Source organism: Rhodotorula graminis (assembly GCF_001329695.1).
Source record: "Rhodotorula graminis WP1 unplaced genomic scaffold RHOBAscaffold_1, whole genome shotgun sequence".
Classification (NCBI taxonomy): Eukaryota; Fungi; Basidiomycota; class Microbotryomycetes; order Sporidiobolales; family Sporidiobolaceae; genus Rhodotorula; species Rhodotorula graminis.
Genome location: NW_017264928.1, coordinates 1,476,206 through 1,499,375, shown reverse-complemented (window position 1 = coordinate 1,499,375; position 23,170 = coordinate 1,476,206). Strand labels below are relative to the sequence as shown.

Below are 23,170 nucleotides of genomic sequence, written 5' to 3'. Positions count from 1 at the left end.
CTCGCGCCCACGTCCCCGCTCGGCACTCGCAGGCCAAAGCTCGCATACGCAGAGAACGAGAAGGTCCTGTGCTTCCACGGGCCGCTCATGTACGAGGCAAAGGTGAGCCCTGCCGCTTCCCCGCCCACCTCGTCTCCCCCTCCTCGACGCGACCGACTCTCTGACCCTCGTCTCGCCCCCTTGCAGATCCTCAAGGCCGAGTTCTGGCAGAAGGGCGTCAACAAGAGCGGCGCTGTCGGGCCGCACTACTTTGTCCACTACAAGGGCTGGAAGCAGACGTGCGTCCGACCGCTCCTCCTCTTCGTTCTCCTCCCCGTCGCGCTCGACAGCCCGACGCCGTCGCCTGACACGCCGCCTTGCTCCATTCACCATGCAGCTGGGACGAGTGGGTCCCTGAGGAGCGCCTCTGCAAGTTCAACGAGGAGGGCATCCGCAAGCAGAAGGCGCTCATCGAGGCGCAGCGGGCGCGCGACGCCGCCGAGCGCGAGGCGCTCAAGGCGGCCGAGCTCGAGCAGAAGCTCAAGGCGGCGCAGATGGCTGGCGGGCCGGGTGCGAGTGCGGCGAGTGCGGCGGCGAGGGGGACGGGCAGGGGCACGAAGCGTGGGCGCGAGGGCGAGGCGGTGCGTCGGCGTCTCCTTCCTCTCTACCTCTCTCTCTCTCCTCCCTTTACTGACATCGAGCATGCTTTCACAGGAGGAGGAGTACCTCAAGCGGCCCGAGGTCAAGATCGCGATCCCGGACAACCTCAAGACGCAGCTCGTCGACGACTGGGAGGCGATCACCAAGAACCAGCAGGTGCGCCGCCCCGCTCCTCCTTCTCTCCATTGTCGCCGAGACTGACAGTCGTGCGCCACCCGCAGCTCGTCCCGATACCTCGAGTGCCCAGCGTCGACACGATCCTGAACGAGTGGCTGATCTACCTCCAGAACGAGGAGGAGACGCGCAAGCGGTCCGTCCTCGCGCCCCTCCTTTCTTCCTCTCGACATTCCTGACGTCTCGGCACCTCCCGCAGTGTCGCCGCCGAGGTCGCCGCCGGGCTCGGGCTCTACTTCAACAAGGCGCTCGGCAACAACCTCTTGTACCGCTTCGAGCGCGGCCAGTACCAGGAGCAGTACAAGCTCCTGCAGGGCACCGACCGGCAGATGAGCTCGGTCTACGGCGGCGAGCACCTTTTGCGGCTATTCGGTGCGTCCTCTCTCCTTGTTCGTCGTCGCGAGAATGCGGCCGAGACTCATGTCGAGCTTTTCGTTGCGCAGTCAACCTTCCCGAGCTGCTCGCGCACACGACGCTCGACCCCGAGGCGATGAGCGAGCTCAAGGACCATGTCCAGCAGTTCCTCCAGTGCGTTTCTCTCTTTCTCTTTCTCCTCGTCGGTCGCCCAGGTCGAGCAGTCTCTCACCTCTCGTCGCTGGCGCGCGCAGGTGGATGGACCTCAACCGGCGGGTTCTCTTTATCCCGGCGTATGATGGCACGAGCAGCGGTTACCAGAACAACAACCGCGGTTGATCGCCGAGCTCGTCGTTGCTCCCTCTCCCTCTCTCTGTCCCTCTCTCATTGCTGTAGTCCTCCTCCTCGTGCTGTAGTCTGTACATCGAGCTCGTTCCACCGGCCGTCGTCTCGCGCTACACAGAGATGCGCGCGTTGCGCAGCCAGTCGACCGTGACGTCCTCGAGGTGGGCGTCAAAGTCGCCCACGAGGCGATGTTGGCCCTCGCGCACGGCGGCGAGCGCCTTTGTCGGCGAGGCCGGGTCGGCGAGGGTGAGCTTGGCGGACGAGAGGGACGAGGGCTGCCAGGAGGCGGGCGGCTTGGACGAGGGGAGGTGAGGCTGCGTCCGAGAGAGAGACGGGTCAAGAACGGCGACGAGGTTAGACGACGAGGGAGCGCACGCACGATGATGGCCGGCTCGCCCGACGCGAGCTTGTCGTTGTCGACCTGCGGACCGGCGAGTCAGTCTCGGCGACCGAAAGAGAGAGCGAGAGAGCGAGAGAGGGACGCACAACGAGGACGAGCGCCTCGGCGCACTGACTCCGGACGGCGTCGGCCGCACGCTGCACGCCGTGCGGGACGCGCACGTCTCCGAGTCGCTCGTTGGCGACGTACAGCCCGACGAGGACCGCGCCCTGCTGCTTGGCGAACGTCTCGGCCTGTGCGGGGAGGAGGCGAGGTTCAGCTCGCGGGACGAGGAGCGAGAGGAGAGAGAGAGAGGGACGCACGAGTGCCAAGCCCGCCTCCATCGCTGGACTGAGCTCGCTCCAGTGGTGCAGCAGCGGCACAGCGTCCGACACGGTGACGGCGCCAGTCGAGCGGTCGTCGACGGTGCCGAGGAGGACGCCGACCACGGTGCTCGACGGGTACGCTGCCGCGTGCAGGACGAGCTTGAGGTACGCGAGCGGCGAAAGCGAGTAGGACGGCATGGCCCTCGGTCGCGTGCGAGGCGTGAGAGGCAGCGACAGGTTCGACGACGAGATGAGGACGACGACGACAACGACGTCGGGGCACCGCTCGCTCTCCTGCTGCTCTGCTGTTGAATGGACAGCTTGCAAGCCAACCGATGCACCTCGGATACGGGCGCGCAGCAGAGCAGAGAGCCCGGTAGCTCGCTCGAGGTGCTCTCGCTCTCGCTCACTCAGGCGGACGACGAGCACGCACAAGGGTATCAGGCCATCGATCGACGTTGCACCAAAGAGGAGGAGGTCGGAGCTAGACGAGAACAGAGTACGGGCCGTTTTCGAAAGAGGGGGAGAGAGAGAGAGAGGGGGGAGGTGGTCCGCGAGCGGGAGGGAGAGCGACGCCGACGGCAGCGCCAGTAAAGGCGCACCGACGGCGACGGCGGGTGCAAGAGGAGGGTTGTAGACGAAGAAGAAGAGGGTACGACAATGCAGGTGCGGGAGCAGGAGGGGGGGACGGAGGGAGGGGGAACCGAGAGGCGGGAGCGACGACGACAACGACGCTCGAGCCGCTTAGCGGCCGCCCGACATCGCCTTCTGCATGGCGCGCTTGAGGTGGAGCTCGGCGCGGCGGAGCTCGTCGGCCGACGAGTCCTCGATCTCGAGGCGCTCGAGCGCCTTGGCGAGCTCGCCCTCGACGGCACCACGGTGCTGGCGCTTCAGCTTGCCCGAAACCTCCGGCGACGTGACTGTGAGGGTGAAAGGCGAACGTTGACGATGGGGAGGAGGAGGGGCGCGGCGAGGGGGAGGAGGCGGGAGGAGGAGGAGGACAAGGAGGGAGAAGAAGGGAGGCAAAGTTGGTCAGTGACGGCTCTTTCAGGGACGACGACAGGGACGGGAACAAGAGAAACAGTGACGCACTGGTCGACTCGACCGAAGAGACGTATGCCTCAAGGGACTGCTTGGCCTCGTGCTTCGCGGTGAACTCCTTGTCGGCAGCCGAGAAGGTCTGGGCGTCCTTGATCATCTGGTCGATTTCGGACGACTGTGGCGGCGAGTTTGACAGTCAGTAAACGTCCATTGTGTCGCAGAGAGGGACGATGACGAGGAGAAGGAAGAGGTGGAGGAGAAGGTGGGACGCACCGACAGGCGGCCGACCGAGTTGGTGATCGTGATGTTGGCGCGGCGGCCCGACGTGCGGTCGAGAGCCGAGACCTTGAGGAGACCGTTGGCGTCGATCTCGAACGTGCAGACGAGCTCGGCCTGGCCACGCGGCTGGGGCGTGATGTTGCTGAGCTCGAACTCGCCGAGGAGGCGGTTCTCCTTGCACGTGACGCGCTCGCCCTCGTACACGGGGAACGTGACGGTCGTCTGGTTGTCCTCGACCGTGGTGAAGGTGCGCGACTTGTTGCACGGGATGGGCGTGTTGCGGGGCACGACGACGCCGAACACGTCACCCTGCATGGCGACACCGAGCGAGAGCGGCGCAACGTCGAGGAGGAGGAGGTCGGCCGTCTTCTCCGACGTCTGGCCCGTGAGGACGGCAGCCTGGACGGCGGCACCGTACGCGACGGCCTCGTCCGGGTTGATCGACTTGTTGAGCTGGCGACCGCCGAAGTACTCCGAGACGAGCGACTGGATCTTGGGGATACGGGTCGAGCCACCAACGAGGCTGTAGAGGACGAGGGAAGGATGGAAAGGAGAACGTCAGTGACCGCCAAAGGGGAAAGGTGTGGGGGGGAAAGGGCGATGGCGAGACGCACACAATGTCGTCGACCTTGGCCTTGTCGACCTTGGCGTCCTTGAGGACCTTCTCGACCGGGTCGATGGTCGAGCGGAAGGTGGTGGCGTTGATCTCCTCGAAGCGGGCACGCGAGATGGCGGCCGAGAAGTCCTCGCCCTGGAACAGCGAGTCGACCTCGACGGTGGTCTGCGTGACCGACGACAGGGTGCGCTTGGCGCGCTCGCACGCCGAACGAAGGCGGCGGAGCGCACGGGCGTCGCCCGAGATGTCGAGCTTGGTCTTGCGCTCGAACTCCTTCTTGAAGTGCTCGAGGAGCGCGTTGTCGAAGTCCTCGCCACCGAGGTGCGTGTCACCGGCCGTCGCCTTGACGGCGAAGACGCCGCCAGTGATCGACAGGAGCGACACGTCGAACGTGCCACCGCCGAGGTCGAAGATGAGGACCATCTTCTCCTTCTTCGACTTCTCGGTCGCCTCGCCGAGGCCGTACGCGATGGCGGCGGCGGTCGGCTCGTTGATGATGCGGAGGACGTCGAGGCCGGCAATCGTGCCAGCGTCCTTGGTCGAGAGACGCTGCGAGTCGTTGAAGTAGGCCGGGACCGTGATGACGGCCTTCTTGACCTCCTTGCCGATCTTGGCCTCGGCGGTCTCCTTGAGCTTGGTGAGGACCATGGCCGAGATCTCGGCGGGCGAGAACGACTTGGTCTCGCCGAGGTACGAGACCTGCAGGGAGGGAGAGAGAGGGGGAGGAGGGAGGCGCGAGTTAGTCGCAGGTCCGGGCGGGCGAGAGAGGGCGCTCCGAGGGCGGAATCGCGAGACGCACCTCGATGAAGGGCGAGCCGTTGTTGTCAACGACCGTGAACGGCCAGTGAGCCATGTCCTTCTTGACCTCGGCATCGTCGAAACGGCGGCCGATGAGGCGCTTGGCGTCGAAGACGGTCTGCTTCGGGTTCATCGCGGCCTGGTTCCTGCGGGTGCGCGGCATGTCAGAGATTGTTCCCAGACGATGCACGAGGCTCGGGGAGGGACGCACTTGGCCGAGTCACCGATGAGGCGCTCCGACTCGGTGAACGCAACGTAGGACGGCGTGGTGCGGTTGCCCTGGTCCTGCGGGGCGCGAAAGGGAGCGTCCGAGAGCTCGTCAGTGCCATGTTCTTGCTCCCGCCGGAGCGGCACGGGCCGGCGCGCGGCGAGCTGGCGGTGCCGCCGGCTCGCTCAAGTCCGAAAAGTCGAGGGAGGTTGGGGACTGACGTTGGCGATGATCTCGACACGGTCGTTCTGCCAGACACCGACGCACGAGTACGTGGTGCCGAGGTCGATACCTGCGCCATGGGACGAGCGGTGGCGGGCAACGAGGGGGAAAAATCGGGGGAGGCGAAGGGGCGAGAGTGAGCGGCTTGAACGAGTTGGGCGGGCGACAGGGCGGGAGAGGTGGGCGCACCGATGGCTCCCTCGAAAACATCGTCGGCGGCGGCGCCCTCGACCAGCTGGGGGATCTGTGGCGGGCGAGACGGGGGGTGTGAGCCGGGGTGCGACAGGCGGAGAGGGTTGCGAGCGAGTGCGGCTCACCTCGTCACTCGACATTGTGCGGATAAGCTGGTGCGGTGAAGGGGGAGGAGGGTGAGCTAGGGTCGTGGTGGCACGCTGAGCAGCTTGGCAGGGAGCGGACGCACGAGAGCGGAGGGGGGAGGGGAGGAGGAGAGGCGAGGCGAGCGCGCGCCGACTTGGTCGAGCTCGAGAGAGGGAGACACGAGACCCGCCCTCTCTCGCTCTCTGAACAGCTCTCGGTGGTCGGCGGCAGCCGTTCAGAAGCTACCGAGAGTAGATCACACGCACCTGCGCCCTCAAAGCAGCGTCTTCTGTCGAGAGAGTCTCACCTCGTCAGCACCGCCGCCGACCTCGCGTCGGCCAACCTCGCTCCCTTCCTCACCACCCAGCTGCACTGCGAGAGCTTCGAGTCATCCCGCACGTCACCCCCGGCCGCGCTCGATCCAGCCGCGCCGAGTCGCACGGCGACCCCGTGCCGCCATGCCTCCCTCGCCGCCCCTCATCCAGGTCGACCCCGACTCGACCTCGCTCGACCACCTCCTGCACGTCCTCGACGCAGCCACGACAGCCGCCGCCCCCCTCACCGGCCAGCCCGCGCCCTCGTCGGCTGCCCCTCCCACCCGCCGCCGCCGCCGACTCGACGACAGCCTGCCGCTCGCGACCCACCTCGACGACCTCGCAGCCAACACGCTCGCCATGCGCCACGCAGCACGCAGGCAGCGCGAGCTCGAGTGGGACGAGCGCGACAACCTCGACCGCGCGAGGAGGGCCCTCCTCAGCTCGCTCGCGGCCGCCGACCACCCAGTCCGCCTGTCGACTAGCGACGACGGCGAGGACGAGGGCGACCGCGACCTCGACCACCTGACCGCTGCCGAGCGCTTCTTCCACATGGCGACCGACCTCGTCGGCGCAGGCGCAGGCGACGACGACGACAACATGGTCGGTGACAGCGACGACGACGACATGATGGACGACGACGGCTGGGCCGACGCCGGTCACGTCGACGACTTCCACCTCGTCGGCTTCGACGGCGACATGTTTGACGCGCCGGACGACGCCGACTCGGGCGACGACGACGCGCTCCTCGGCGAGGTGTGGGCCCAGCCTCGCCCCGCCGGCGCCGCCGCGCATTCCTCCTCGACCGACTTCCGCGCCATGCTCCCCGGCTTCGCGGGCGAGCGGTTCCTCAACCCGGTACACGTTGCCCCGAGCGACACGTACTCGGCCCCTGTCCCCTCGCCCGACCCCGTCGTCCCATACCTCTCGCGCGACCCGTCATCGGCCCTCTCGTTCACCTCGTTCCTCCAGCCGGGCGCCACCTTTGTCGGCGAGCAGACGTTCGGCACGCGCAGCCGCACTCGCGTGCAGCACGGGCCGCACGCGTCGCTCGACGGCGCCGCTCCCGAGCTCGCCTGGGCCGACCCGGCCGACATCGCGCTCGCCGTGCGCAGTGCGGCCGCAGCTCGCGCAGGCGCCGCGTCGCGCCTCGTCTCGACCGCGCACCCCGAGTTCGCGCCGCAGCCGTCGGGCGCAGGCGCCGAGGCGGCGAGCGGTGCGGCGCAGTCGACGGGGCCAGGTGCGCTGCGCAACGCGCCGCCGCCGTGGCGCGCAGCCGCGAGTGCATGGGAGGACGGCTCTGCGCTCGCGGTTCCGCGTGCGACAGCCTCGGGCGGCGCAGGTGCGCGTGCCGGCGCGGCCGCAGAGTCGAGGGCGAGGGCGAGCGGGAGCAGCAGTACTCGCGCCGAGACGGACCCGCTCCTCGCCATCCTTCGCGGGCACACGTCGCCCTCGTCGCGCTACGCGCCCTACTCGTCATCGTCGTCGACGTCGACGCATGCCCCTGTCGCGACGCACCCCGCCGGCGCCGGGTCCCCCTCCTCGACCTCGCCTTCCGCCGCTTCCGCTCCCGCCGCGTCTCTCTCGCCCAACGCCGCTGCCGCTCGCGCTCGCGCCCGTGTCGCGCAGAGCGTCAACCCGGCGGCGCGCGCGAGCCGCAGCAGCTGGGGCGAGGTCGGCGAGGAGCTCCTCCTGCGGGCGGTTGCGCGCGAGCGCGAGAGGGAGGCCGAGAGGGAGAGAGGGGCGGCCAAGGGGCGTGGAGGACCTGAGCCCGAGAGCTGGAGCGTCAAGGTGCGCCTAATCTCTCTCTCTCTTTCCTTCTGTCGCCCAGCCGGGCCCGCCAACCTGACCTCGTCCTTCTCCCGCGCTCCAGGTCACGGTCCTGTCGTACGAGCCCGAGCTCAAGTCGCTCACGGGCGTCATGCGCGCACACGGCGTCGCCATCCCGCCCGTGACCGTCGCGACGTCGTCCACCTCGAGCGACGCCTCTCCCCCTCCTCCGCCGGTCGGCGACGTGACGACCTTCTTCTCGGGCTCGATCCTGCACCCGATCGTCGACGGCCTGTTCTGCTCGCCGTCGCCGACTGGGTCCGGCGGCGAGTTCTGCGTCACGCGCTCGAGCGAGGCCGAGAGCTGGGTCCAGCTCGGCCCGTTCAAGGGCCTGACCAAGCGCGAGCTGCTCGAGGGCGCAAAGAGCCGCGTGTGGGTCGAGGAGAAGACGAGGGGGTGGGTCCTGTGCCGGTGGAAGGAGCGCGACTTTGTCAACGTTACCGGTGCGTCGTCGTGGTCCTCCTCCCCTCTGTGCAGCCTTCTCAAGTCGACTGACTCGCCCTCGCCTTCCTCCCCTTGCAGCCAACGAGTCGTCACTCTCGATCTCGGGCTTCTACCACGTCGTCCTCGACCGCCAGACGGGCGCGATCGAGGGCCTGTACCACGACCCGGCGGCGACACCTCATCAGCGCCTCGTCCTGTCGCCGGCCGACAACGAGCGCGGCGCGTTCGGCCTCGGCTCGTTCGCCTATCGCTGAGCGTGAGATGACTGCCCCTCATCTTCTTGCACCCTCCTCCCTATCCTTCGTCGTTTTGCGCCCGCCCTCCCCGTCGTTTGTCTCCCCGTCCTCTTTCGTACTCGCATCCGCAACCTCGTTTCCCTCGCCGGCTTCGAGAGGCTGAGTCTCGCCGACATGGGCGAGACACGAGCGTCTCCTGTCGTCGATGGTCGCCGAGGCGCACGTCCCTCGCGGTCCTGCCCGTCGCCGCCGCTCTCCGCGGACCGTCCGTTCTTCGCTCGCCGTCTTTGCGCTTGTCCGAGTCCCGCATCTGCTTCAGCTTTCTGCTCGAGCTCTTCTTGCGCTTCCTCGACGGCGCCGCATCCATGTCTCGCTACGCACAGCGACTCGCGCCTCCTCCCGCCGCTCCTCGTTGTGCGTCCTCGTCTTTCCCTCGGCCTGCGTCCCTCGGGTATCTCCCTGACCGTCACGTACTGCGCAGATCGTCAACCGCCGCGAAGCTACTACGACGATGAACCGGTGCAGCGTGTGCGAGGGTACCGCGAGGAGCCGCAGCTCGACGAGGACGACGACGACGAGACTGTGCGCCTCATTTCCGCTCTCACCTTTGCCGTTGCCGAGTGACTGACCCTCGTACCGTCTCGCAGGCCGTCGCCACCGACCTCTCGATCGCTCGGCAGCAGCAGGCCCGTCGAGCGGTCCAGTTTGGCGAGAACGAGGTCGAGGAGTTCAACGGCTCCGAGGCGCCCGACGCCGTCCTGCCCGCCCGCTCGACGTCGCGCAACGCCTTCTCGCCGCCTATCCCGCCGACGCGCCTAGACGGCCGCCGCAGCGCTCAACTACCCGTCGCACCCGCTCCTGCGCCCGCTCGGGCCCCCCCTCCTCCTCGGGCGCCGAGCCGGCAGCGCTTCGTCGACGACGACGAGGGCTACGAGATGCCGCCGCCGCCTGCGCCGAGCAGGAGCAGGTACGACGCGCCCGTGTCGTTCGCGAGGAGCACGGCGTACGACTACGAGCCGCCGCGGCACGAGCGCGAGCGCGCGTGGGACGACTACGGCGGCGGCGAGGCGGACGAGCCGGGCGCGCCTGGGTACGGCGACGACGACGACGACGCGTTCACGGCTGTCGCTACGGGCGTCGCGACCGACCTCGACATGGAAGACTCGCCCGCGGCGTCGACTCGGCGCACCGACGACCCTCGCGCCCGTCTCGCCGCCGCCCAGCAGCAGCAGCAGGCGCAGCAGTTCCTCGCCATCCCTCGTCCGCCATCGCGAGGCGTCCAGGTCCGCCGGGCGTCGCCGGTGCAGCCGTCGTACCAGCAGGCGCAGGCGCCGCGGTACTCGCCGTCCGGGTTCGACGAGGACGACTTTTCGTCCGTCGCCGACGACGCGCCGCCGTTCTCGTTCCCGCCGCCGGGTCAGCCGAGGCAGCGTGCGCCGCAGCAGGTCTATCAGCTGCCTCGGCAGCAGCAGCAGCAGCTGCCGCCGCCGCCGGTCGCACCCGTCCAGCGCACGTACCTCGGCGGCGGCGGCGGCGGCATCGGCCGGCCCGTCTCGAGCGCCTCGAGCCGCATGAGGGTCGACGACGACTACGACGAGCCGCCGCCGCCCGTCAACGCTCGTGCGCCGCCGCCGCCGCCGCCGAAAGCGGTCGCGTACGAGAGGCCGCAGGCGCTCACCCGGGAGCAAGAGCGCGAGGCCGGCGGCGAGGACAGCGTGCTCGAGCGGGAGCTCATCGACCTACTCCGAGTACGACCTCTTCTCTCTCTTACTCTCGGGGCGTCCTCGTCGGTTCCTCGCCCTGACCGTGCCTCTCTCTCGCCTCGCAGGAGCTCAACTTCTCGCTCGCGCTCAAGGACTTTCACGACGCGCTGCGCATCGGCGTCCAGAAGACGCTCGTGTCCGAGGACGGCATGGGTCACGCGTACGTCAAGATCCACGTCCAGCGTCTGCCCAAGCCGGCCGACCTCGAGCGCGAGAAGCACCTCAAGCCGCACTGGGTCCCGCTCGCCGGCTCGCGATGGGTGCGTCGTCTACGCCCTCTCGAGTCTCCTCTGCACTACAGGTTACTGACGAGACTCGTCCTTGGCCGCCGTCCGGACGCACAGGAGTTCCGCACGGCGTCGCACAGCGTGACGGTCGTATTCAAGACGGTGCGCATCTCTCTCTCTCTCTCTTTCTCTCTCTATCCCATTCTCGCACTCATGCTCGACCCTCTCGTATACCCTCACAGGTGGCTCTGGCGGCGTACGAGGCGCAGTTCCTCACGTCGACGTCGAAAAGGTAGTGGTCGTCGCGAGGGGGAGGCTCGAGCGAGATGCGAGTATTATTGCAACACCGAGACGTCTACTGCGCACGCGAGAGCGTCAGTGAGTACTCGAGAGATAGCCAAGAGCGGGAGAGGGAAAGGGCGAGCGACGCACCTGGTCTAGCTGAACGCGCCCTTCCACAAGTCCCTCGAGACGAGGTCCTCGATCCCTCCTTGCCCGAGCACATGCGTGACCCACTCCCTGACCGCCTCGGTCGAGTCGCCTGCACACCTTGCGATCCCGCCCTTGAGGCCGCCAGAGAGCGCCAACGGCGAGAAGGACCAAACGAGCGAAAAGGGCGCGGGCTGCTTGTGCTGGACGAGGGCGGCAAACTCGGCCTCGATCGAGGCGAGGAGGGCGGCACACGAGGGTCCGAAGAGGAACAGGGTCGCGTAGCACGAGTAGGGCGCGACGCGAGGGCGGTACGTCGTCGTGCGCGCGGAGGGCTCGTGCGCGTCGGGGTCGCGAGAGGTGGATGGGTCGTCGGCGGCGCCTGGTGGTGGTGGCAGCTCGTCCTCGAGGAGCAAGACGTCCTTGGCGATGCGCCTCCCGCCGAGCCACACCTCGTTCTCGCTCCGGTACCGCTCGAACTCCCACTCCTCGCCGCCCTCGACGCCGTCCTGCCCGTGCCCCGCGCCCGCCGCCATGCCCATGCGCCCGCAGGTGTACCAGTCGAGGAGGACGAGGCTGCTCGATGCGTCGGCGAGGCGGACGACCTGCCGCTGGGTGTACCGAGCGCGCGAGAAGCAGGTGACGGGTGCGGGGAGGAGGACGAGGGTCGAGGAGGGGGCGACCGAGAGGCGGAAGAGCTGCTGGGTCGTGCTCGTCTCGGAGAGGGTTGGAGCGTTCAGGTAGCGACCGGGGCGGACCTTGAACACCTTGGTCGAGCCTGCGGGAGAGTGCGAGAGGTCAGCGACCATGTGGGGAGAGAGGGCGGTCGCGTCACGCCGCCGCGTCAGCCTGCCAGGCCAGCGCGCGCAAGCCAAGCTTGCGCGAGCATGCCACAGGAGCTCGAGAGAACGCGCAGGACGCACCTTGGGTGAGGAGGACGAGCGTGGCGCCTTGATCAACCTCGACCTTGAGCCGGACCCGGTCGCCTGCGACGAGCCCGCCGCCGTAGCCGATGATGTAGGCGCACTGGACTCGCGGGAGGAACCTTCTTGCCGGGACGATGACCTTGAGCGGGTACGAGAACTGGACGTCCGACAGGTGGGCGCGAGACGACGGGTCGAGGGAGCACCGCAGGAGGCCGTCGCCGGGCGACAGGCGGCGCTGCATGCCCGTCGGGTTGGGGCTAGAGGTGGTGCGCAGTTGCTGCGCTAGCTGGCGAGGCACGTCGAGGTGTGTGGACGGCGGGATATGGTGCGAGAGGAGAGCGAACTGGCCGATCAAGCTGGCAAATAGCTCGCTCGAATAGCCTCTGGTTGTATTCGCCGCTCTGCTATTCCGCCCGCTTGACTTTGCTTGACTCGCGGTAGACTTTCGGCAGACTCGCCTCGTCGCCTTCCCAAGTCGACCTCGCACGTTGCTCTCGCTCTCCGTACCGTAGGAAAGCCTCGCAAAGCAGGACAGCGATGTAGATCTATCGACAGCAGCAGTACAAAACGACGGCGACAACGCAGGACGAGGTCTACGTCCCCCTCCCGAGCGTGCTCCTCACCCTCGCCCACCACCCTCGCGCCCTCAGCTCCTTGCCCTCGTCGTCGTCCTCGTCGTCGAGCTCGTGCTGCCCGTCCCCCGAACCCGCCTCGCCGCCCTCCCTCGCCCGCCCCATCGGCAAAGGCGAGCTGTCCTCCCTCCTGTGCCGCCCGAGGTGGTGCTCGTGCGCGCTCGGGCCGACGTACAGCGCGCCGCTCAGGCTCTCGCTGCGCCCGTGCCCGTGCCGCCTGCGCTGTGCGGCACGGCCGTCGGTCGGCAGGCTCGCCGTCGACGCGCCAAGGTCGATGACGGGCGTGAACGGCGACGGGTACGGCGAGGGCGTCGATGCGGGAGAGGGCGAGGACGGGTCGAGAGAGGGGACGGGGGCCGAGGCGTGCGAGGCGTGGGCTCGGTGCAGCACCTTGGGGCGGATCTCGAACCCGGGCGAGGCGGCGCCGAGGCCGATCGAAAAGCCTCGAGGGCGCCAGGCGACTGTAGCGAGGCGAGGAAGGACAGGGAAAAGCGGTCAGACAGGAGGCGAAGGATGACGAGAAAAAAAAGAGAGAGGACGCACCAGGCTCGTCGTCCGAGGAACAGCTGTCCGGTTCCGTCTCCATCTCGAGCGGCTCGTCGGCCCAGACCTGCCCGGCCTTCTTCTTCTGCCCACCGGCCTGGTCCGCGTCGCCCTTTGCCCCTCCCGGCTTGACGCTGACGATCCACACGCCGCCGAGGAGGACGCACGTCCCGAGGGCGAGCATCCACCCTTGGAGCGGCGACAGGACGTCGAGCTGGCGAAAGTAGATGAGGCCCGACGCGATCGACGCGCAGTTGTACGCGCAGAAGGCGAGCGGGCAGATGAGGGTCGGGCCGACGAGGCGCAGGGCGCGGTTGAGGTAGGCGAGCTGCGCGGGCGGACCAAGAAGGTCAGCGAGCGCTGAGGCCTCGTCTCCTCGGCCGCGTTCTCGAGGAAAGGAGAGAGAAAGGCGGGCGCACCTGGAAAAGCTCGCACACGACGAGGACGGCGATGATGACCCACGCCTCGAGGTGGCCAAACTGGTTCTCGCGCGACGTGATGGTCGAGATGAGGAGGTCGATGCCCGTCTTGGTGATGAGCAGACACAAGCCCGACAGGGTGCCCGACGTCGCGCCGTACGCGACCGCGATCCAGACCCGGGTCCTATTGCCGCGAGGGCGGAAGGGTCAGGACAGATTGCGCGCCTGGAAACGAGAGGGGAAAGGGAGCGAGACGCACCTGTCCGCCCGAGCCAGTACCGCCTCGACGCTCTCGCCCCTCGAGTCCTCATCCTCGTCCATGCTCCCGAGCGCGAGGACCCCTCTCAGTCTCCCGCCGTCGACGCCCGCAAACCTCGCACGCCGGCCCGACGTGCTCCTTCCCCTCTCGCCGCCGTCGGGCTCGCCCAACAGGAGCGTCGTCGCGTCCGGATCCGACTCGTGCTCGGCGTCGTCATCGGCATCGAGGAGGAGCGGCTCGCGCTCGTCGAGGCTCGTGCGCGCCGTGGCGGCGGCGGCGGGCGGCGCGCCAAGGACGGGCACGGGCCGCTCGTGGTGCACGGGGAGGGACCACCGGCGGGCCCTCTTGGCGCGCCCGCGCCCGAGGAGGAGCGGCGTCGTCGGTGTGCCGGGCGGGAGGACGCCGGCGATGCGGCGCGCGAGGCGCCACTCGGCGAGGTGGGCCGTCGTGAGGACGAGCGCGAGGGTGAGCGCGAGAAGGACGACCCAGGTGACAAAGGCGGGGCGGCGGTACAGCTCGATGAGCTCGGGAAGGGTGTGGGTCTCCTCGGGGACGACTGTGGGTGGGTGCGACGAGGAGGAAGGGTCAGTGCGGCGCACGAAAGAGGACGAGAGGACGGGGCGACGCACCGCCAAAGATGCCGACGAGGGTCGCGCCGCCGGCGATCAAGATGGAGCCGACGGCGAGCTGGACGGTGAAGCTGTCGCCGAGGATGATGCGCGCGAAGAAGGCGTTCCACAGGAGCGAGACGGCGCCGAGCGGTCCGAGAACGACGATGGGGAGGGCGCCAATCTGGAACAGGGTGCCTGTGGGTAAGGTACGAGGGTCAGATTGTGCTGTCTCGTCGAGTGAGGGAAATGAAAGCGGGACGAACCAAAGACGTTGGAAAGGATGAAGACGGCAAAGCCGGCGAGCCAGAGCGGGCGCTGCCAGTCTCGCCTGCGCTTGTCGACGGGCTGTTGCTCGTTCGAGATGTGGCTCAGGCGTTGGACCGTGAGGCCTGTGGGGTGCGTGTCGAGGTCAGGACACGGTGCGCGAGGGTGGAGCGAGCCGACTCGGGCGAGAGGGACGAGGAGCGCACCGAGCGACTGGACAAAGCTGGCGACGAGGCCGATGACGATCTGCGTGCGCGGTCGCAGTGGGTTGGTCAGTGGCTGTCCGTGAGAGTCCGGGGCGTGGTGGTGCGCTGTGCGGTGTGCGAGCGAGGGTTGCACCGCCTCCCGGGCGCGCCGCGTCCCAAGTTCCGACGCGCCGTCTGGACGATGGCGGCCTCCTGCGGGGCTGCCGGCTGGCCCAGTCGGCGAGAAGGCTCTGGAGAGTAGAAGGAGACTGACGCCTGCTGCTATAGAGATGTGTGGGCCCTGTTGTGCCATCTGGAGCGAGAGCGAGAGCGAGTCGCGTCGTGGGTCGGGCGCGGCGGGTCGGGGGCGGGTTGAAGAGGTGGGCAAGTGCAGGCGGTGCTTGTCGGAGTGTAGGACGAGTCGAGGACCTGGTCCAGCCGGTGTGAGCAGAGTCAAGGTCTGTCCGAGGTTGTCTAGCTCGCTCCCGACGACGACGACGGCCTCGCTCTCTCTCTCTCACTCGCTGTGGCACCCAGCTGTACCACGAAAGCTGCCACAACCATGACTGCCTCGCTCGAACACGCCGGGTCGGTCCCCATCGGCATGACCGACGGCGGACCCTCCTCGTCCACCTCCGCCTCGTCGCACCTCCCTCAGATCGACCCCAACAACCATGTGGTCATGATTGACAACTGTACGTCCCCTCTCTCCTGTCCTCAGTCGCCCTACCCGCCGAGCACCTCGCTCACACTCGCCCCTCCTCCCCCTCGCCGCCGCAGATGACAGGTGAGCTCCCTCGCCCTTGCTCTCTCGCCTGCTGTTTACCAGGACCGCTGGCGAGATTGCTGCGAGCGACCAGCGCCACTGACAACGCCCCTGCTCGCCCGCAGCTTCACGTGGAACCTCGTGCGTCCCCTCCCACCTCGTCCTCGCACATCTCCGCTCACCTCCGTCCCTCCCTCTCCCCGCCAACAGTACCAGTACCTGTGCCTCATGGGCGCCAACATGACCGTCATCCGATCCGAGGCCCTCACCGTCGACGAGCTCGAGGCCAAGTACCCCGACATGACCCACCTCATCATCTCGCCCGGCCCCGGCCACCCGCTCAGCGACTCGGGCATCTCGGTCCCGGCCATCTCGCGCTACGAGGGCAAGATCCCCATCCTCGGCGTCTGCATGGGCCTCCAGTGCATCACGGTCAAGTACGGCGGCGACGTCGACCAAGCGGGCGAGTACGTCCACGGCAAGACGTCGTCGATCCTGCACGACGGCAAAGGCCTCTTCAAGGGCCTCGCCCAGGGCATCGCCGGCACCCGGTACCACTCGCTCGCGGCCCGCATCAACTCGCTCCCCGACTGCCTCGAGACGACGAGCCGCACCGAGGGCGGCATCATCATGGGCCTTCGCCACAAGGAGTTCGCCATCGAGTCGGTCCAGTACCACCCCGAGTCGATCCTGAGCGAGGAGGGCAAGCTCATGTTCGCCAACTTCCTGTCGTGGAAGGGCGGCAAGTGGGCCGACCTCGACGGCGCCCTCGAGCCGACCTCGTCCTTCTCGGCCGTCAAGCCCGTCAACAACGGCGCCGCCACCGCCGAGGCGGGCGCGGTCCCGACCATCCTCCAGAAGATCGAGCAGCAGCGCATCCTCGACGTCGCCAAGTCCAAGGCGACGCCGGGCTACAAGCCCGCCGACCTCGAGTCGCTCATCGCGCTCCACGTCCCGCCGCCCCTCATCTCGTTCCACCAGCGCCTCCAGGCGTCGGCCGCGTCGACGTCTCCGACGACGCGCAGCGACGAGCCTCACATGGCGCTCCTCGCCGAGGTCAAGCGCGCGTCGCCGTCAAAGGGCGACATCGTCGACTCGTCGTCGCCCTCGGCGCCCGCCATCGCCCTGTCGTACGCGCTCGCCGGCGCGTCCGTCATCTCGGTCCTCACCGAGCCCAAGTGGTTCAAGGGCTCGCTCGACGACATGCGCGCCGTGCGCGCCGCCGTCGACGCGCTCCCGAACCGGCCCGCCGTCCTGCGCAAGGACTTTATCCTCGACCGGTACCAGATCGACGAGGCGCGCGTGTACGGCGCCGACACGGTCCTCCTCATCGTCGCCATGCTCGACGACGCCCAGCTCGGCGACCTGTACCGCCACGCCGTGCACCGCGGCATGGAGCCGCTCGTCGAGGTCAACAACGCCGACGAGCTCGAGCGCGCCCTCGCCGTCGGCGCAAAGGTCATCGGCGTCAACAACCGCAACCTGCACGACTTCAACGTCGACATGCAGACGACGAGCCGCATCGCCGACGTCATCCGCGACAAGTACCCGCCCGAGCGCGCGCGCGAGATCATCCTCATCGCCCTGAGCGGCATCACGGGCCGCAAGGACGTCGAGATGTACAAGCAGCAGGGCGTCAGCGCCGTCCTCGTCGGCGAGAGCCTCATGCGCGCAAAGGACAAGGGCGCGTTCGTCCGCGAGCTCCTCGGCGTCGGCGCATCGGCCTCGTCGTCGTCCACCTCGTCGTCCAGCCTCGTCAACGGCGCAGCGGCGGCCGTCCAGTCGGCAGCATCAGCCGTCGTCGGCGCCGTCACGGGCTCGTCGTCGTCGCCGGCGCCCTCGTCGTCGTCGAGCTTCAAGCCGACCGCCCCGCTCGTCAAGATCTGCGGGCTCAAGACGCCCGAGGCCGCGCTCGTCGCCGCCGACGCAGGCGCCGACCTCCTCGGCCTGATCCTCGTCCCTGGATCGAAGCGCAACGTGCCTCTCGAGCAGGCCAAGGCGATCATCGCCGCGGTCCGAGCGCGCCCGTCCTCCTCATCGAGCACCGCCACGCCGCCGCAGCTCGACGAGTCGACCTGGTTCTCGCTCCAGTCGTCGCGCATCGCGTCGCACCCGCGCAAGCCCCTGTTCGTCGGCGTCTTCCAGAACGCCCCCTTGTCGACCGTCCTGCACGCCGTCGACACCCTCGGCCTCGACCTCGTCCAGCTGCACGGCTCCGAGCCCGCCCACTGGGCGCGCCTCTTGCCCGTGCCCGTCATCCGCGCGTTCCACGTCGCGCCTGGCCCCGAGACGGCCGAGCAGCAGCGCGAGCTGAGCGAGGCGAGCCGGCCAGGCCTGCACGCCTTGCCGCTCCTCGACACGGCCGTGTCGCCGCTCCCGGGCGCACTGAGCGGCGGCGCCGGGCGCACGTTCGACTGGAGCGTCGCGAGGCGACTCGTCGAGTCGGGCCAGGGCGGCGAGCCGGGCCAGGCGGGCCACAGGCTCCCCGTCATGCTCGCTGGCGGGCTCGACGCCGGCAACGTGCAGGACGGCGTGCGCACCGTGCGGCCGTTCGCGGTCGACGTCAGCGGCGGCGTCGAGACGGCGGGCGAGAAGGACCTTGACAAGGTGAGGGAGTTTGTGAGGCTCGCAAAGGAGGCGTAGAGCGAGTTCTCGAGGGGGAGGAGGCCTGAGCGCAGGGCGCGCACAATGCAACTCGTCGTCTATCTCGCTCTTCTCTCTACTCTCTCGGGCACTCTCGACGCTCGGCGACGATCTGCTCAGAGAGAAGAATAACGAGAGCTGCGTTGCGAGAGCGCCAGACCGGCCTCGTCCACCTCCCCCTCCTGCTGGACGCACTCGCACTCGCTTCATCACTCGAGCGCGTCCCTCCTGACAAACTCGTCGATGGCCCTCATCTCGTCCGCGTCGGTCGCGCCGTCCGTCCCGCCCCCACTCCCTCCCTCGAAACCCGCCTCGTCCGCCTCGCCCTCGCTCTCGACCTCGCTCAGGCTCACGCGCCGCGGACGACGCTCGTGCACGTCGCGCGTTGCGCCTCGAGGCGGCGCCTGCGTAAACGGCTGCGTGCCGCCGATCGAGAACGCCTGCGAGTCGGTCGTGTCGCCGTCCGAGGCGAGCTCGTCGACGTCGATGTCGGAGACGGAGCGCAACGCGTCGCCGTTGCCGTCGCGCTCGTCCTCGACATCGTCGTCGTCGTCGTCGTCGTCGTCGAGGATACCCAAGCTCGCCTGGCTCATCATCCACTCGTCGTCGCGCTCCGGCGCCTCGTCGTCCTCGCGGTCCTCGCCGTCCTTCTTCTGCTGCTCGCGCTCGACGACAGCCCGAGCGCGCTGCGCGTCGTACGCGTCGAACGGCGCGACGGCGGCGACGAGGCGCTGCGCCTCGGCGGACGAGATCGACGAGTTGCCGCTCGTGCCCGATCCGGAGCCCGAGCCCGTGCCCTGGCTGTCGGCGCCGGCTGCGGCAGCAACGACGACGGACGCGACGGCGAATGCTGGACCCGTCGAGCTCGGCGCCGAGGAAGGGGCTGCATCGGCGGCGGGAGGCGGAGGAGGCGCCCCCGAGCTCGACTGCGAGTCGGGCACGAGTACGCGCGGCGCGCTCGGCGCCCCGACGCCTGCGCTCGACGTCTGCATCGAGAGACGCGTTGCGGCGCCTTTGCCGGGCGCGAGGCCGTCGAGCGCCGCTCGCCCGTGGCCGATGGGCGCCTGCGAGGGCGGCGAGGGCTCGACCGTCTCGAGCGAACTCTCCTCTTCGGCGGCGCCGTCATGTCGCCCGAGCACCTGCACATGTGCCTGCGCCTGCGCCGACTCGGGCGCTTCGAGCGTCGGCGCACCCGGCGACGAGCGCGCCGTCGAGCCCGTGTAGCCCGGGAGGGGCGGGATCGCGCCCGTGCTGCGTGGGCCCGGTGCTGCCCTGGCTGAGGGAGCGAGAAAGATGGTGCGACGGCGAACGAGGACGAGGGCGAGGGCTGGCTCGGCGAGATGGGCTGGGAGGAAGAGGGTGCGGGCTGGGTGTGGGGGAACGTGCGCGGCTGAGTGGTCGGCACGGGCTGCGACGGCGACGACGTGGCCGGGACGACGTCCTGCGACGACGGCAAGGACGACCCGGCCGGTGCGCGCGACGCGCCGTCCTCGGCGCTGCTGCGCGCCGCGTCGGCCGCTCGGCCCGTCTCGGGACCGCTGCGCGCCGTCAACGGCGGCGGCGGCATGAGGATCCCGCTCGTCGTCGGGCCGAGCGCCCTTGAAGACGACGGCGCCGGCGGCGACGTCGAGGGACCGACAAAGCCTGCGTCGTCGGCGTGCGCGAAACTCGCCGCCGGCGCCGACCTCCTCGGGCGCTTGATCTCCCTCGTGCACGCCTCGTCCGCCTCGACCGGGCCCGCGGTCGCGCACCGAGGCTCTGCAGCCGACGCAGCAGGTCCACCCTCGCCAAGTGCGCCCGCCGTCGTCGCGCGCCGGTCCCGCCGCAGCCGCGCCTGGTTCTCCTGCGCCGCCCGCTCGATTAGGCTCGAGATGACGGCGCTCGCGGCGCGGTTCGGCGGCGAGATGCGCGGAGGTTGCGTCTCGGCGTCGTCGGCGACGGCGGATGCCGGCGCGGGCACGGCGAGGTGAGCGGCGGGTGTCGACGGCGGGGCAGGTGAGCGGGTGCGAGCACGCGGCGAGCGGCGGCGCGACGCGAGGTCGGCGGGCTGCGGCGAGGGCGACAGGCGAGCCGAGCGGCGTGGCGAGTGCGAGGGCGGGAGCGGCGTCGTCTGCACGCTGCTGTCGCGGAGCTGGCGCTTGCGGGTCGAGGAGGTCGCTGCGGGCGAGTCGATGGCGATCGTCGGTGCAGGTGCGGGTGCGGGTGCGGGTACGGGGGTCATGACCTCGTCCACCTCGCCTGCTCCTCCCTCGGGCCCGCGCAAGCTCGTCGCCAGCTGCCCTCGTCGTGACGACGGCGCGCGACCACCGTCCGAGCTCGGGTCGGGCGTCGGGAGCGAGTCCTGCGAGTTGCCGCTGTTGGCGTTCGACGGCGCCGCCGGGGCGCCCGACGCCGTCGCGAGACCTCGGGGCGAGCTCGTCGTCGAGTTGAGGGGCGACGCAAAGTTGCGCTGCTCGTACTGGAAAGGGCGAGAGACCGTGAGCGCGAGAAGGGAGACGAGGGGAGGGATCGAGAGCAAGAGGACGGACCCGTTGGCGAATGTCCCTGACCCTGCGCACGAGGCGGACGACGTTCTTGGCCCAGCGGAGCGTCATGAGGGCATGGCCGTCGTCGTCGATCTTGCCGTTGTGCTTGAGGCCCGTGAAGGGCCAGCGCAGGACCTGGTCGCGCAGGTAGGCCTGGCGCGCCTTGACGCACTGGTCGTGGTAGGCCTGGTACGCGTGGCTGAACGTCTCGAGGTGCTCGCGAGCGACGGGAGGCTCGGTGGCGAACACCTGGAGGAAGAACGAGGTGGACGAGGTGAAGAAGGCGGTGAGGGACCGTTGGGCCTCGTCGAGGTGGCCTGCGCGGAGCTGCGTCTCGACGATCTGCGTGCGCGCTAGAGGTGAGCTCTTTGACTCGTTGCACTGTAGGGGAGAGGGCAGAGGACGCACACGTCTGCGCCAGACAAGGTCAACGACCGAGAAGCGGACAGCGCCCTCGCGCGAGATGTCGTCGGCGATGAGGCGCTCGAGGAACGAGGCGTCGCGCGGCACGAGGTCGAAGTGCGGCGAGTGCACGAGGAACTGGTCTGCGAGAACCATGGCCCAGGTGCGCGCGAGTTCGAGGGTCGAGAGGAGCGAGAGGACGGCGGGGATGTTGAGGTGGGCGACGTGCTGAGGGAGGTCGCGCGCGTCGAAGATGCCGGGCAAGAATAGCTCGGCGTCCTGGGCAGCAAGGGCCATGGTCGCGGACCTCGGACAGAGCTGTGCACGAGAGCGACGAGGACCAAGAGGCGCGTCGTTAACGAGCCTCGCGTCGGCACCTCGCCAGTCCTCGTCACCACGCTCGCCTGGACCTGTGTGTGCCACCAGCCTGCTCTATCGACATGCCTGCACGACCCCACCTCGCCGTCAAACTGGCAAACCAGGTGCGTCTCTCCCCGCTCCTCCTCCTCCCCCACCAACCACCAACCCTCGCTGACCCGCCTCACACGCACACAGGCCAGCCCCGAAGCATTACTCGCCAAGCTCAAGGACACCTATGGCGCGCCTACGCCTCGGGCCAAGCACGTCGACGTGCCCTGGCACTCTAGCTTGTGCGTCCCCCTCTCTCGGCCCACCATCGTCGCGATGAAGCGCTTACCTTTCTCTATTCGCCCACAGCGCTCGTCTCGAGGTCCACTCGACCAAGACGCTGCCCTCCACAAGCCGAGACTGGATCTGGAACCTGTTTGAGCGCAACATGCGGCCCCTGTCCGTCTCTCGTCCCTCTTTACACCTCCCTTGCGTCGCGAGACTGCGCAGCTGACCTTTCGAATTCCCTCTCGACAGCTACGAGGCGCAACAAGATGGCTACGACGCGCAAGAGAAGCGCGCCGAGGTCTTCCACCCCGACTCGCGCTTCCTCGTCCTATCGCCCGTGCCGCCAGCAGCCGCCGCCGGCGCCGCACCACCTCGACCCGCACCACTCGGTTTCTGCATCTTCCGCTTCGACACGGAGGAGACGGCCTCGGAGGATGACGACGAGCTGTGCGACGTCGCGTACTGGTCCGTCCGTACCTTTCTCCCATCGCCGGCGAGTCTCCCCCGGCGGACGACGACCTGACCCTCGATCCCGCCGCGCCCGCAGCTACGAGCTCCAAGTCGACGGCGCGCATCACGGCAAGGGCATCGGGCGAGTGCTGATGGACGCGCTCGAGCGCACGGCGCGAGCGTGGAGGATGGACAAGGTCATGCTCACAGTCTTCAAGGGTGCGTCGCTCGGCGGCCCAGTCTTTCCGGCTCGTCGCGACTTTACCTTCGCGACGTGTAGCTTACATCTTCCTCGACCCTCGTGCAGCGAACGAGCAGGCGCTCGCGTTCTACGCCAAGGTCGGGTGCGTCCCCTCTCTTCCTTTCGCCTTGCCAGTCTGCCACGCGATCGACCGCATCCCTGACGGCCTCTCGCTCGTCCGCAGGTATACAGAGGACGAGATCGACCCGGGCAGGTTCGGCGTGCTTGACGTAGACTACTCAATCCTGAGCAAGAGCTTGAGCCCGTGAACCTCGCGCAGGCGGTACACTCTCGAGCAGGGCGTCCGCTTCGCGAGAGGATTCATGAGAGTGTAGAGGCTGCCGAGAGCTCTCAGGACTGTCAAAGCGAGGCGTTGCGAGCTTGTCGCGTGAGCCAGCGGATCTCGACCTTGACCGCGGACGAGAGGACGCGTCTCGCTTCCCGCCACTGCTCGCCGTCCAGAGCGCTCGCGCCCTGTGTGTGTACTTGCCTGCTGTCTGCTGCTGTACGAGATACCACTAGCCCGCCCTACGCCCCTCGTCTCCTGGTCTGGTGAGCTTCCATCTCCTCCTCATCCACTCGCCGCGCGATGTCGCCCACCTCGCCCGACCTGACGCGTCTGCCCCCTCCAGCCTCGCACCTAGTCATGTCCGTCCCCACCACCGCACCGCCCAAGCCCGCCAAGGCGACACCCGCCTCGAACCGGGACGCGCCTCCACCGCCTTC

At 68.8% G+C, this 23,170-nt stretch overlaps 10 protein-coding genes across 10 annotated transcripts; 5 read left to right on the top strand and 5 right to left on the bottom strand.

Moving 5' to 3' along the window:
- Nucleotides 1-39: 39 nt before the first annotated feature.
- RHOBADRAFT_10706 (uncharacterized protein) lies at nucleotides 40-1,506 on the top strand (the record flags this gene model as incomplete). Its single annotated transcript, XM_018412000.1, has 8 exons — nucleotides 40-102; nucleotides 187-278; nucleotides 377-620; nucleotides 700-795; nucleotides 861-949; nucleotides 1,013-1,185; nucleotides 1,257-1,341; nucleotides 1,422-1,506. Coding segments are annotated over 8 exons (927 nt in total), but the record flags the coding sequence as incomplete, so codon positions are not given.
- Nucleotides 1,507-1,622: 116 nt separating this feature from the next.
- Nucleotides 1,623-2,415, bottom strand: RHOBADRAFT_40950 (uncharacterized protein; the record flags this gene model as incomplete). The annotated part of the gene is made up of 4 exons (XM_018413797.1): nucleotides 1,623-1,826; nucleotides 1,892-1,933; nucleotides 1,999-2,145; nucleotides 2,215-2,415. 4 exons carry the CDS (start codon nucleotides 2,413-2,415, stop codon nucleotides 1,623-1,625), a joined length of 594 nt encoding a protein of 197 aa, XP_018274454.1.
- Nucleotides 2,416-2,655: 240 nt separating this feature from the next.
- RHOBADRAFT_64394 (uncharacterized protein) lies at nucleotides 2,656-5,725 on the bottom strand. Its single transcript, XM_018418477.1, has 9 exons — nucleotides 5,699-5,725; nucleotides 5,571-5,625; nucleotides 5,381-5,451; nucleotides 5,163-5,236; nucleotides 4,953-5,097; nucleotides 4,152-4,852; nucleotides 3,532-4,060; nucleotides 3,310-3,433; nucleotides 2,656-3,137 (listed from the first exon to the last, which is right to left on the bottom strand). The coding sequence occupies exons 1-9, from the start codon at nucleotides 5,711-5,713 to the stop codon at nucleotides 2,962-2,964; spliced, it is 1,890 nt and encodes a 629-aa protein (XP_018274453.1). The 5' UTR covers nucleotides 5,714-5,725; the 3' UTR covers nucleotides 2,656-2,961.
- Nucleotides 5,726-6,157: 432 nt separating this feature from the next.
- On the top strand, nucleotides 6,158-8,574 carry RHOBADRAFT_50874 (uncharacterized protein; the record flags this gene model as incomplete). The annotated part of the gene is made up of 3 exons (XM_018415536.1): nucleotides 6,158-7,804; nucleotides 7,887-8,286; nucleotides 8,366-8,574. The coding sequence occupies 3 exons, from the start codon at nucleotides 6,158-6,160 to the stop codon at nucleotides 8,539-8,541; spliced, it is 2,223 nt and encodes a 740-aa protein (XP_018274452.1). The 3' UTR covers nucleotides 8,542-8,574.
- A 314-nt stretch (nucleotides 8,575-8,888) lies between these two features.
- RHOBADRAFT_40947 (uncharacterized protein) lies at nucleotides 8,889-10,809 on the top strand (the record flags this gene model as incomplete). The annotated part of the gene is made up of 6 exons (XM_018413796.1): nucleotides 8,889-8,937; nucleotides 9,005-9,105; nucleotides 9,171-10,271; nucleotides 10,352-10,546; nucleotides 10,631-10,675; nucleotides 10,756-10,809. 6 exons carry the CDS (start codon nucleotides 8,889-8,891, stop codon nucleotides 10,807-10,809), a joined length of 1,545 nt encoding a protein of 514 aa, XP_018274451.1.
- A 24-nt stretch (nucleotides 10,810-10,833) lies between these two features.
- Nucleotides 10,834-12,112, bottom strand: RHOBADRAFT_23418 (uncharacterized protein; the record flags this gene model as incomplete). The annotated part of the gene is made up of 3 exons (XM_018412600.1): nucleotides 10,834-10,871; nucleotides 10,946-11,720; nucleotides 11,866-12,112. The coding sequence occupies 2 exons, from the start codon at nucleotides 12,107-12,109 to the stop codon at nucleotides 10,951-10,953; spliced, it is 1,014 nt and encodes a 337-aa protein (XP_018274450.1). The 3' UTR covers nucleotides 10,834-10,871; nucleotides 10,946-10,950.
- Nucleotides 12,113-12,846: 734 nt separating this feature from the next.
- RHOBADRAFT_33080 (uncharacterized protein) lies at nucleotides 12,847-15,202 on the bottom strand (the record flags this gene model as incomplete). Its single annotated transcript, XM_018413078.1, has 8 exons — nucleotides 15,056-15,202; nucleotides 14,803-14,842; nucleotides 14,596-14,721; nucleotides 14,351-14,527; nucleotides 13,893-14,277; nucleotides 13,463-13,646; nucleotides 13,044-13,371; nucleotides 12,847-12,961 (listed from the first exon to the last, which is right to left on the bottom strand). Coding segments are annotated over exons 1-8 (1,392 nt in total), but the record flags the coding sequence as incomplete, so codon positions are not given.
- A 203-nt stretch (nucleotides 15,203-15,405) lies between these two features.
- Nucleotides 15,406-18,267, top strand: RHOBADRAFT_47888 (uncharacterized protein). Its single transcript, XM_018415063.1, has 3 exons — nucleotides 15,406-15,480; nucleotides 15,670-15,688; nucleotides 15,758-18,267. Exons 1-3 carry the CDS (start codon nucleotides 15,464-15,466, stop codon nucleotides 18,188-18,190), a joined length of 2,469 nt encoding a protein of 822 aa, XP_018274448.1. The 5' UTR covers nucleotides 15,406-15,463; the 3' UTR covers nucleotides 18,191-18,267.
- Nucleotides 18,268-18,313: 46 nt separating this feature from the next.
- Nucleotides 18,314-21,414, bottom strand: RHOBADRAFT_50871 (uncharacterized protein; the record flags this gene model as incomplete). The annotated part of the gene is made up of 4 exons (XM_018415535.1): nucleotides 18,314-19,441; nucleotides 19,501-20,648; nucleotides 20,719-21,057; nucleotides 21,124-21,414. 4 exons carry the CDS (start codon nucleotides 21,412-21,414, stop codon nucleotides 18,400-18,402), a joined length of 2,820 nt encoding a protein of 939 aa, XP_018274447.1. The 3' UTR covers nucleotides 18,314-18,399.
- Nucleotides 21,415-21,557: 143 nt separating this feature from the next.
- On the top strand, nucleotides 21,558-22,718 carry RHOBADRAFT_50870 (uncharacterized protein; the record flags this gene model as incomplete). Its single annotated transcript, XM_018415534.1, has 7 exons — nucleotides 21,558-21,599; nucleotides 21,673-21,767; nucleotides 21,835-21,924; nucleotides 22,003-22,218; nucleotides 22,301-22,422; nucleotides 22,511-22,547; nucleotides 22,629-22,718. 7 exons carry the CDS (start codon nucleotides 21,558-21,560, stop codon nucleotides 22,711-22,713), a joined length of 687 nt encoding a protein of 228 aa, XP_018274446.1. The 3' UTR covers nucleotides 22,714-22,718.
- Nucleotides 22,719-23,170: the final 452 nt, after the last annotated feature.

Excerpts from the sequence above, each read along its gene's own strand:
- RHOBADRAFT_64394 (XM_018418477.1), bottom strand. Across the intron at positions 5,237-5,380 it reads GTGTCGAGATCATCGCCAAC|GACCAGGGCAACCGCACCAC; the intron begins GTCAGTCCCCAA and ends CGCGCCCCGCAG. Across the intron at positions 4,061-4,151 it reads GCCAAGGTCGACGACATTGT|CCTCGTTGGTGGCTCGACCC; the intron begins GTGCGTCTCGCC and ends CGTCCTCTACAG.